Source organism: Taeniopygia guttata, chromosome 1A (genome assembly GCF_048771995.1).
Source record: "Taeniopygia guttata chromosome 1A, bTaeGut7.mat, whole genome shotgun sequence".
NCBI lineage: Eukaryota > Metazoa > Chordata > Aves > Passeriformes > Estrildidae > Taeniopygia > Taeniopygia guttata.
Genome location: NC_133025.1, coordinates 62205329 through 62217519, shown reverse-complemented (window position 1 = coordinate 62217519; position 12191 = coordinate 62205329). Strand labels below are relative to the sequence as shown.

The following is a 12191-nucleotide window of genomic DNA, read 5'->3' as shown; positions in this document are numbered from 1 at the left end:
AAGGGGTGGAGGGGGGACCGCCCGGGGGGGAGGGAGGGGAGGGCTAGGGGGGAGAGGGAGGGGAGGGGTTTGGGGGGGGGAGGGTGTAGGGGGTGGGGGAGGGGAGGAAAGGAGGGTAGATAGAAGGGGTGTTGAGAAAAAGAAATACAAAAGAAAAGAAACGCAGAAGGAAAGTAATAGAAAATGAGATAAAGGGGCCCGGCCGGCCGCAACCTCCCGCTCCGAGCGCCAAGGAGCAAATGGCTCTGCCCGGTCCTCCCCGCGGCTTAAATCCCCCCGGCCCCGCCCCGCGCAGGCGCGCTGGGGCCCCGCGCACCTGTGCGCGCACCTGTGCTGGCCCCGCCCCCGGCCCCGCCCCCCGCCCGTAAATGGCGGCAGATCCGCGCCCGCCTCACGTTCTGCGGGGGGTGCTCGGCCCGGGCTGCGGCGGGACCGGTGCTCGGAGCGCCGTGCGGAGATCGGATCGGGGCTGCTCCCGGCGCTGTGCGGCGTCCGACGGGCTCAGGTGGGACCGGGACTGGGATTTGGGCCCGGGGATTTGGGTCCCGGTCCCGCCGGTGTCTGCTGTAGGAGCCGGGCAGAGCCGCTCCTTCCTCGGCGGGCAGGGTGGGGGTGCCGGGGCCGGAGGATCGAGGCGGGATCGGGGCTGGGATCGGGACCGGTATCGCCGCGGGCGGGAGGAGCCGCTCCGCCGGGGCCGCCGCTCCCGCTCCGGCTGCGCCCGGTGCGGGGCTGGAGGAGCCCGGAGCCCCCGAAGGGCAGAGAGCACCTCCGGTCCTTGGCTCGGCAGAGCAGGAGCTGCCGTGCCCTGCCCGTGGCTCGCAGCGAGCCCAACGCACGGCCCGGCACGGGCACCGGGGCACCGGACAGCGCTGGCACGGACACGGCTGAAGGGCTGCCCGTGGCTCCTCGGCCCGGGGCTGCTCCCCACAGGCACGCAGGGATGCTTCAGCCCGGACAGGTGCCACCGACAGCCCAAAGGGACCCCAGGGAACGGCTGGCATCACCTGGGAATGGAGGCACGGCCGTTTGCAGAGGGGCTCTGACAGCAATCCCTGCTTCTGACCTCCCCAAGCTCCCGCACAGCTGCCAGTTATGTCCCAGCCATCCCAAATCTCCTCCCTTTTTTCCAGCCTGAGGCCATCATCCACCAGCAGCGTTTGAGCCAAGGCAATCTTCCTTCACAGAAACCAAATCCCAAGTAATTGCCTCAGAAATGCCTTAAAATCAGAGGTTCGAGTGGGATGATGTTTGGAGATTTCCAGGGAGCCGGCTGGAGGTGCAGAATTGATGGAAAACTCTCACAGGTGGGTCCCACTGGAGGTGTGCTGCAGGCAGGGCTGTGCATCCCTTTCCTGAGGGAAAAGGCCATGCAGAGGCCACTGCTGAGGCTCTGAAAGGAGCGGAGCTTTTGCAAGAGAGATGTTCTGCCTCAGCACAGGCCGGGAGCGCATCCAGCCACCACCCTGTCCTGCTTTAAAACATCAGCTGGAGCCTGAGCTCCGGGGGGTGAAATCAACTGAATTCCAGGGAACTCTGTCAAGTGACCCCAGAGACATCCCTGGGGCTGGGGGATGAGGGTTTTAAATAGCAAGTTCTGTAGAATAGAGACCTGTTCTTGTCCCACTGAGCTTCCCTGGAACCTCTGCTGGTTCCTGACACAGCTGGTGCTAAAGTGGCAGCTCTGCATGGGAATTTCCACTCTCCACGAGGCACTGTCAGGTTATTCCAGAAGGAATTCAGCAGGGAACCTGGGGCTGTGGGTATAATTCATCTGAACTAGCAAAGATAATACTGAACCCCAAATCCAGGCACCACGCAGAGAACAATCTTTGTGCTAAATCCCCTGGGTGGGGAAGTTTCAGCAGCCAAATGTATGGAACGATCTAAATCCCAGAGCTGGCATCCCCCAGAGGGACAATCCAAGTGCCAAGGTGGGAGCTCGTGTCCTTCCCCTGCTGCTGGTGGGACAAATTCCCCTCGGCACAGCTGGCTGGGTGGGAGCTGAGATCAGGAGGGGTGGGAGCACAGATGGGAGATGAGGCAGCTGGAATGTCACCTGGAGCAGCTGAACATGTTCTGTCCCTGGAGCAGCCAGGAGCCAAAGCAGATCCCTCCTGGCCGGGCTGGAAGGCAGCTGCTGGATCTGCTCTGGGGGAAAACTCCCTGCCCCTGCCAGGAGCGCTGACTCTGCTTTTCCTCCAGCTCCTGAGCAGTGTCAGGGCCACTGGGAGGGAGTTCAATCCCAAAAAAATCCCCACAGCCCCCGGAGTGAATGATGCCAGCAGAGAAATGCAGCATTGAAATAAAAAACATAGAGCTCTGTCAAAAAGGCTATGACAACAATGTAATGGGATTCCCAGGAACCTTCTGGTTTGCTCTCGGAATGCTCTTGGTTCTCTTTCATGTATTTTTAGTCCCTCAATGGGCAGCTTGTAGAATGTATTCTGGGATTTAGCAGTTGAGCAGAGTGGGCTCTGGATTGACCTTCACCTCTGGTACCACTTTGTGCGAACACAACTTGGCCAGGCTGGGTGAACTCATGACCTCAGCTTTCCCCTCCAAAATGTCCCTCACTTATTTCCCTGCGGGTGAGCCGGGATTTGGCCCCAGACTGTCACTCCTCACCTCCCCGTGCCCGCACAGTGTCCGTTCTGTTCCCCACAGAGCCCTGGGGACACCAGGAGGTCCCTTTGCCTTCTCCCGCCCCTTTCCAGCCCGAGGCTCCTCTGCCCTTGTCCCACACAGCACAGGGGCACAAAAGGGGAAAGGCTCCAGAAAACATTTCTTCAATTAATCAACAATTATTTCAATTCCCCAGCGAGAAGAACATGAACTCACAGCCACCGAGGCCTGACGGGTTCCTGCAGTGAGAGCTCAGTGTGTGTGTGCAGAGGTGAGTGCAGCATCTGAAAGGAAAAAAAACACAGGGGAAAAAATGTGATTTATTTTGCTTCAAAGTTATTTCAAGTTCTTAAAGCCCAACCAACTTTTGCTCTTGATTTTGGTCGGGTGAAACAGGAGCAGTGGGCAGAGGTCGTGCCATTGATGCGGATGTGCCTGATGCTTGCTGGGGCAGAAAAAGTAGATCAAGCTCACCTTATGTCAAGCAGTTATTAAAAAAGATTTATCGCTCTATAAACATAGCACTCTTTAATTACCATAATATTTCTTACATGATTTTAACTAATTCTCAGTGTATTTTATAAAACTTAAAATAACACCTCCTCCCCATAAAACAGACCCATCAACCATTAGACAAAAAGCCCTAGTGCCAGTCTCATGCTTGCACATCTAACAGGAGACCCTCCCCATAACCAAACAAAAAATCAAAATAACGTACCAAAAGTAGTCCTTACTAACATTAAAAATACAACTCAACCATATCCAAAAAACCCTCACCTTTATTTCCTCCAAACACCAAATACTCTTCAAATTCTATATCAACAAAAACCATCAAAACATACTTCAAATATAGAAAAGCCTAACCATATAAATATTTGTCAAAGCCCACAAAAACTATAAAACAATCTAATCAATATCCTGCATTAAAAAAACCCCACTATACAAATTAGTACCTTTTGAAATGTAACATAAATAAAAATATTTTCCTAAGAAACATGTCTCCCAATAAGTAAAACCACCCTGTAAAGATATACGTAATATCATAACTCAACAAGCTAAAATTTCTTCAAAACCAAAAGACTTAAAAAACCTTCAATATTTATAAGTAATAACATTCAATATGTTAAGTATTAATAAAATCAGACAAAATTAAGTGTCAATACATTTAAACAAATACATTTTCTTTTTATCAATTAAAATTTAGTTTATTATTCCTTACTATCAAAATTCATTCAGTCTAAATTTAAATGTTATTTAATATAACTTATGCTAAATTTTATTAAAATCATTTCTCTAAACTATACAGTATATGGTTAATTTTCTTAAAAAATAAAACACCTCCAATTAAAACAACTAAAAGAAAACACTGACAAACACCTATTCAGAAGTAAAAAAAAGTACAGTGTATTATATCATCAATTTCATCAAAAATTCTGTACTTCATTACAATTTCTACTCTTATCTTTTATAAGTAACACCAAAAAATAGCAATTACTATTCATATCATGCTGTTTAAAAATTTTACTCTATTTCCTTAATATATAAATATTTTTTAAAATTTATTCTAACTTCTTGAAACACTTACCACTAATATACTATTTATATTATATCAATATATTAATTTTTATAATAATCAATATTTACTAAATATTGCTATAATATTTACAACCAACTTTCATATACTTTATTATCTCTTTATATAATGATCTAAAAACCACATAAAATTTCTAATCTCTACTTTTTTATTCTCAACTTATACAGCTCTTAAACCAAGTTAATTCTCTAACTAATCTCTACACTAACTCTATAATTTAACTTAATGTTATCTCATAATTTTAAATATTTTTCAAGATTAAGAAGGTATTTCATTAAAAACCTCCTCCAAACTGTTAATCTTATAACTTTCCTCAGTTATTATTACAAAATCACTTGAATACAAAATCCAACTACAACATTAATTTCTTTTTCTAAGTTTCACACTAAGTAATGACTCTCTCATACATTTCCTCCACCTTCACACTCTCAATATCCAAATCCAAACTCACAATCCTGTCCATAACCACTTTCAAATCTTTAAAAAGAAGTTTACTATATTCAAAGCCTCTCTATTCTAAAAAACTTCTTAAAAAATCCAATTATTAAATAATGTGATTAATCTTTAATCCTAACATTTTTACTCTTAACTACTATTTTTAAAAACATTATATAAAAATATATTAAATAACATTCACCAATTAAAATTGAAACTATAACCTAACCCTAACTCTACCTAAATAAAATAATTAACAACAAACCCAAATAATTTCTACATCAAAAATAAATTCAAATAATTTTAACTTAACAATTTAACAATATAACAAATAAACTTATTTTTAAAATAAACTTAAAAAATCATTATCCACACCTAATGATTTAACTTACCACTAATTTAACATTTATCAACTGTTATAAATGCTAAAAGTATGTACAATCTTTTAATACTTACTAATTATATAATTTCACCTATGTTACTAATTATAGATATTATCTAAGTAATTCCTAATTATTATCAATTTCTTCTTTACTACATACATTATTTTACTCTTGCATTTCTTCATACTTATAACTGAAAAATTATAACAACTTATATCATTATTTCTCATATCAAAACATAAAGTTTACTTATATCTCAACAAGTACAAAACCCCAAGTAAATTTCAATGAGAAACATAAAATCAGATCACACAAAAAACACACTCACCACTCCACAAATAAAACACCAATGTAAATACAAAGACAAATTACACTATGGAAATACAAACGCAGATTACACAAGAATTGCAATTTACACCTAACATCTTGTACTACACCCACCAAAATATAGAAACTTGAAGTTTCTATATAAATATAAAAATCAATGTTATAAAAATCTTATTTAGTAACTTACAAATTATGAAATTCTATCAAATATTTTACTTCTACTCTATTTACTTTATTTACTTTTAATTATGTCACTTTACCAATTAACCAACCTAAAACAAACATTTAAGTAACTTTAACTAAAGTTTCAAGTTTAAATACTTTGTATTTATCTAGCACTACTCAAAAAAATCCATTCTTTACTTACTTAAGATACCAATAAAAACCATTACAAATAGTCCATATAATTAAAAAGTCCTTACATTATTAACTCTTAATATTAAAATAGCTGCCAATTTAAAACAAAAAAGTCATTTATCCATCAATAGTAATCAAAATATAAAAGTAATTTTAAGCCTTGAAACTTAAAATCAAAATGGTAGCATCAGTTTTTATACCACCTATTACTTCAACAACACTAAAACAATTAAATCAATTAAAATATTTTCTAAATAAACAATCTAATTTGACATCCCTTACCCTAAATAACTTTTTAGCAAATATAAAACTATTAAATACGCAGTTTTACAAAAAACCAACAAAAAATTTATTTTATTAACATACAAATATAAATATAAAAATTTAATAAAATGTATACATTTATCTAAAACACCAAATCTCCTTATTAAAGTGTACAACTTTAAGAAATATCAAAAATAAGAATAACTAATAAAACATAACAATAGATAAAATTTAACACCATAATTAAAAAATCTTATGACAAAAGTATACATTTTAATTATATTATTACAATAACAATAATAATACTAATGATAACACCTTCTTTATGTTAATACATGCAACAAATGCTTAACAAATCCACTAATAATTTTTTTTTTTCATACAGAGAGAGAGGGGAGACGTGGGAATGGGAAAACCAGAAACTCCCACAGACACTGAAAGATTTGATCTGCAGCCTCGGGAGAAGGTGGGATTGATGTACCAATACAAGACACGGGCATTACGCAGGAAAAGAATAAAATAAAATAAAATAACTTCTGTTTCTGTGGCTGTCAGTAGGAGCCTGCCCCGAGTGAGTGAGAGAGAAACTGTGTGGGCACGATGGGGAAGGGTTTGCAGGGCAGGGCTGGGGCTGTGTGCGCTACACTGAGAGCTGACAAGTTCCAACAGAAGGCATTGAACAAAAGTACCCTCAGTGCGGCAGAACTGAGCAGAGGTGCTGGGTTCGAAAAGCCAAATAAACCCCGGGGTTAGAAAGTTCTGGCCTGCCTTGGAACAAAGAACTTGTGGCCGCTCCTGAGCCGCAGCAGCTGCTCGCTCTGCAAACCCTCACGCTCCGAGGCGGGTGTTTACCTGAGCACTGAGTGCTCCCGGCCCAAGAGCAGTCCCATCCCTTCCTTGCTAACAGCACAGGGATAAAGGAATAAAAAAGATCACTCTGGCCAGCAGGGCTCTCTCTGCGTGGGTTAGGGGCAGGGCCCTGCAGGGAGCAGGGCGCTCCAGCACCGACAGCCCAAATCCAGAGCAGATCCACGGGGGAGCAGCGGGCTGGGGACAGCTGGGGACAGCAATGAGCAGAGCCCATCAGCCTCCCTCTGGGGCTGGGACTGCATTTAGCACACAGCTCATACCAGCTGTGGGACTTACACACCTCAGACTCCTTACCACAAACGAGTTCTGATCTAGCTCTCAGGGTGACCTGCACCTCCTCCCCAAAAACCACAGGAATTAGAATTTCCTGCTGGTTTTACAAACTTCACGGCAGCTTTGCAAATGCAAATCCCAGCAGGTCCCTGCTTTCCAGAGCACCCATCCTCAGCCATCTCCACTTCCCTGGAAAACTGCTCCAGCCCCAGGCTGTACCAAGGTGAGCACAAGTCTGGAGAGGTCAGAACCCTCACCTGGACTGCTGCACTCGGAGTGAGATCCAGCTACAAATGGAATTCCAGAAACGGCCTCCAAAATGTTCCATAATCACACCTTTAAAATGGCTCCACAGGGCAACAGCTCCAGTGCCAGAGCAGCACCTGCACGAGTCCTTGTCCCAGCCCTGGCTCCCTGAAAAACACAATAAACCAACATCACACAGGCCTTGTTTGCAGAATGCCTGATCCAAACCTCACCTTTCCTGCCCAGCATTGAGGGAAATCTGACACAGCATTCACAGGTAACCTTTGCTGAGAGCAGCCATCACCCCAGTCCTCCAGCCTGGGCAAGGTTTTGCAGTGAATGGACCCAACTTCTAACCCTGAACCTAAATTTCTGTCAGCTTTTATTAGAAAGAGACTGGAGATTCAATCCTACAACAGATTTAAAACATTGCACAAGGAATAACCGGCCCAGACAAAACCAAACCACCCCATCTCTGCTCCACCCCATTTCTCCCAGTTTTGGGAGAAATACTGATATAGTTTGTAAATACTCCCCTTCCCTGCTGCACTATCCTTCACTGCACGTCTCTGGAGAGGATTTATTCCATTTTCTGTGCCCAGCAGCACCTCTGCAGCCCAAATCCCACTCCTCACAGACACAGCCTGAGCAGAGCTCAGGCAGTGTTCCCAGCAGCGGATGCAATTCCGAGTTCCCTGGATTGCTCACGGGACACTCGCAGCAATCTCCCCTCAGCCCAGACTCTCTGTGCTCAGAGGGAAGCGCAGCCCGATGGGACACAGCTCTGGCACCACATTCCCCTTGTTCCTGCTGGCCTGGAAAGCCACAGATAAACCCAGTCCCTCCGACCTTGCACCCTGAACCCCAGGAGAGCCGGAGCTGAACCCAGATCATGGCGCCCTGCACGGCTGCGCTGACACCAGCACAGGCTGAGCACTGCCCAGCACCGTTCCTCATTTTCCTCCCTCTGCTCCCAAATCCTGCCAGCCCTCCCCTGCAGTTCCTGCCCCAGCCCCAGCAGAGGCTGGCACCCAGCCCTGCAGCAGCTGGCAGAGCTGTGAATGCACCGAGAGCTCGGCTCCCCGGGCTCCCAGCCCCAGACCAGTCCTTGGGTGCCCGAACAATGCCCAGCCTGCCCCCCTGGGCACAGCCAAACACCACAACTCCGTCAGCCCCAAGGAACTCTGGCATTTGCCTCTGCCCTGCTGCCCTTTCCCAGCACACAGGGGTAGGGCTGGGCTGTCAGAAATGGCATTCCTGAGGCACTTAATCCCAGCAGAGAGGAAAAGGGGAACCCTGCGTCCCTCTGACTTACCCCACAGCGTGGGCAGGACCAGGAGCCCTCCAGCGCACACCCCTGGTGCTGAAGCCTCTTGGCTCTGGCTGCTTAAACACCGAAGCTTCTGGCAAAGATGGGAGGAGCTCAATGATTTCTCCTGTCCTGAAAGAGAGGAGGAAAAGAACATTAAGCCCACTGTGGAAGTCAAAAGATCCCGGCTTTCACACTTCTGCTGTGATTGCTCACTATGGGGTTTTATCCGTGAGAGCAGACACCAATTCAAATATAAAAGCATTTCTATTCCTAACTATTTCATTAAAAGGAAGCTCATTTTTCTGCTGCATTCTTAGCCTAATTTTAACAGAACCATTTTTATCCCAGGCCCCACTTGTAAGTCATTCAATCCTTTACCACGGGACTTTATACAAAGGAAGGGATACCTGGTGCTGTGTCACAAGAAATCCCAAAGAGAAACATGTCCAAAACCTCACAGAGAAAGGTTTCAAGGCACCCCAGTGCACAGACAGCTGCTCATGTCTTGTCAGGCCACACCAGTTCTGTCACATCCACCTGAGCTGCGCAGGCGAGGCAAAGGCTGCCCTTCCTCCCAGGGAACACTGTCTGAGACCACAGAGAGCCATCCTGGGTGAAAGGAATGAAATGAAAATGTTTTCTGGCAGAAAATGAGTGTCTGTAATCAGAACTTCTGGACAGATTTAGTAACACCACTTTCAGATGATAAATACAGGCCATGCCCATCCTTCCAGGCCAGGTGAAACCAGGAAGGAGAACTACAAGAAAAGCAGGAAGACAGAGCCCCTTATGTGGATATATATAGAATGTCCCTGGTTTGGTGGTTTGCCTTTGCTCCTAAGCTTTGGCTTCAGCCCTCTCCAGAGGAGCAGGGAATTCCTCCAGGGTGAGGGGGAGTCTGGTCCTACTCCAGGATGGGTCCAGTAAAGGAGGGAAGTTGTTCAGAGTAAGTGACCAGTGTTTTTGTTACACACAAAAATCAAACCAAACAAACACTGAATTGGACCACACTGAGCTGCAACACAAAGTGTTCACAGCAGGCAGAGGCCAGAGGAGCACACAGCACCCAGAAGTACCATTTCACTTGGTTCTTCTGCTCACATGCATTTTAATTCTGCTTCGCTTCACAGCTGCTACTCTGCCAAGGCCATTTCCATTTTCAGAAGCCTGTGCCACGTGTAGCCGAGGCTTAAACACCACAGGGTCTATGTGCACTTCAGTGATCTTACACTAAGTGCCTCAGAAACCAAAAGAATAAATCCAAGACTTCAGCTGGGTTAAAAATACCAGAAAAACAAATAAGCAAACAAAAACCCAAACCCACCTTTCCAGTAGTTTTAAAAACAGAAGTCTTTAAAACCAGCATAAAATGAATGTAACATTTGGATTCAAGCAGAGGTACAATTTAAATGCCAGTATTCTGGAACTGCTAATAACTCTGCAAGTATTTACATGGGTGGATGTGTTACTGGATGGAGAAAATATAATGCAAGAAAGAGAAGATTAGCTGTGTTTAGGATGGGAAGAAGATGATTAAAAAATACCTCTTGTCTGGACACTCAAGCCATCTTCTTCTCTTGACCTCAGGATGGCTGCCAAAAATAGAGAGTGCTGTGTGACCACCATGTGTAGTTTGGAGAGCTTGACTACGCTCTAAGTGAGGATTCTTTCATGTATAGTAACTGGATGGCAACGTTCAGGACCTTCAGAAATGTTTCATCTCTGTAACGGTACCTTTGGGAGAAGGATCACAGAGAAGTCAGACTGTAACCAAACCCAAGAAAACCCACTTGAAGCTACAAGTTGGGTAAGAAATGAGAACTTGGCAAAGAAAATGAACTTGGTGAAACCAAACCAAATTCAAATGAAAGCACTTACTTGAGCCCTGTCTTCACAAGGTCACACCAGTCATCTGGGTCCACTTCTTCAATCACACACTGTGTACAGCAAGTAAAAACAGGTGTTGGTTTACATTTGGCACATGGAGCTTCTACAGCAATTTTTGTTCAAGGGACACACTAAGAACACGCAAGCCAAACGCTCACGTGGGATGATCTGAGGGTAACAGGGAAAAAAGCTCTTGGATACAACAATCCTAATTCCTGGCTCAAAAGTAACTTGTTGGTCTGGAGCAGGGGCTGTATGGAATCAAAAAGCAAGCTGGGCTGTAGGTTCCAAAAACCCAGTGGCTCAATACTCTTCAAACTCCTCAAGTGCAAAAGGATTCGCAACTTGACAAGTGAAAGCGAGAGCCTGGAGCAGACTGACAGCTGCACATCTCAACAGTCCTGGGAATGCAGGTGCCAACCTCGCCAGGCTGGAAACACCCTCAGGATGGGATGGACCCTGTGAGGTGGCCCCAGGGCCTGCAGAGTCAGCCAGGTCCTACAAGGGAGTCTCAGCAAAAGCCATGAGAGCGCAAAGGCATTCACTGCCCAGAGACCTTCAGTGTTACGTGTCACAGGGATCCATGTTCACTGAACTCAAACCAAGGCAACAGTATACAGAGGGAGTGACCAAGTAGTGTTCTTCAAGATCAAAGTCTGATTTCTATTCCTGATCAACCAGACTTTTGCCCCAGACTTCAGATGGCATGGCAGATGGGTCTTGGCACAAGTATCTCTATCACCTTCTTTTAAAAAAGAAGGTGACAACTTTTATTTTAAAAATTAAATTAATTAATCTATAATAATTTAATTAATTAATTTTAACTTAATTTTTTTTTAAATTCCACTGGTAACCTTTGATTTCTTACTCCTAAATACCTCAAACTCCTATTTCAAAGGGGATTCGTACCAGAAAGCCATCATCAAGAACATAAAACTGCCTCGTATAAAGGATTCTCAGGACTCAGAAAAAGCTATGAAAAATCCATGGAAACCAGAATCCATAAAACAGGAAATCGAGTCCAATCTGTATTTACAAAATCTACAACTGCCCAATCACACATATGCATACAGTCCCTCTGTGGCAAAGCAGGTAAGCAGTCTCACCAATAATTCCTCTAGCTTCAGCAGCATGGACCTCTCCACTTCTTGCTTGCCTTCATCTTTACTGCTGCTGTACATGGCAACTAACCCCTTTATGCAGGCTGAGAAGAGATGTCTCCTCCAGGAATGCAGCTCCTCTGAGTTTTTAAGCACCGTGGATATGGCATCTGCCACGGCCCAGCTGCAGAGAGATAGCTGTTGATTTTCTTATTAACATTTTAACTTGGTTTTGTATATCTTAAAGATGTCTTGCTGCCAAAGTGCAAAGCAACAGATTCTCGGAGGAGAGGATGCTGTTAATGCTCCCACTCCTATCACAGTGCTTCCCAGGACAAACTGAGCCCTGGGGGAGGCATACACACACACACACTGCCCACCTCTCTTCATTCCCTGCTCTCTCCGGAGCAGCAGGAAGGCAGTCCATCAGGTTGTGCAGCCCTTTGCTTCCCGGAGGTGGCAACAGCTTGGAAAGAATTTGCAGTTTCACAGTGGTCTCAGGGTCCTGAATCGCGGCA

The 12191-nt window shown here is 44.8% G+C and overlaps 1 protein-coding gene across 1 annotated transcript in view; it reads left to right on the top strand.

Annotated features, from left to right (window-relative positions):
• The window catches only part of LOC121469204 (uncharacterized), a 28587-nt gene extending 22069 nt beyond the window's left edge, over window positions 1-6518 (top strand). The window contains exons 5-6 of the mRNA XM_072923983.1: window positions 2822-2896; window positions 6371-6518. Of these exons, the coding sequence (XP_072780084.1) occupies window positions 2822-2857 (36 nt within the window). The 3' untranslated portion in view covers window positions 2858-2896; window positions 6371-6518. The remainder of the gene's footprint in view (window positions 1-2821; window positions 2897-6370) is intronic.
• Window positions 6519-12191: the final 5673 nt, after the last annotated feature.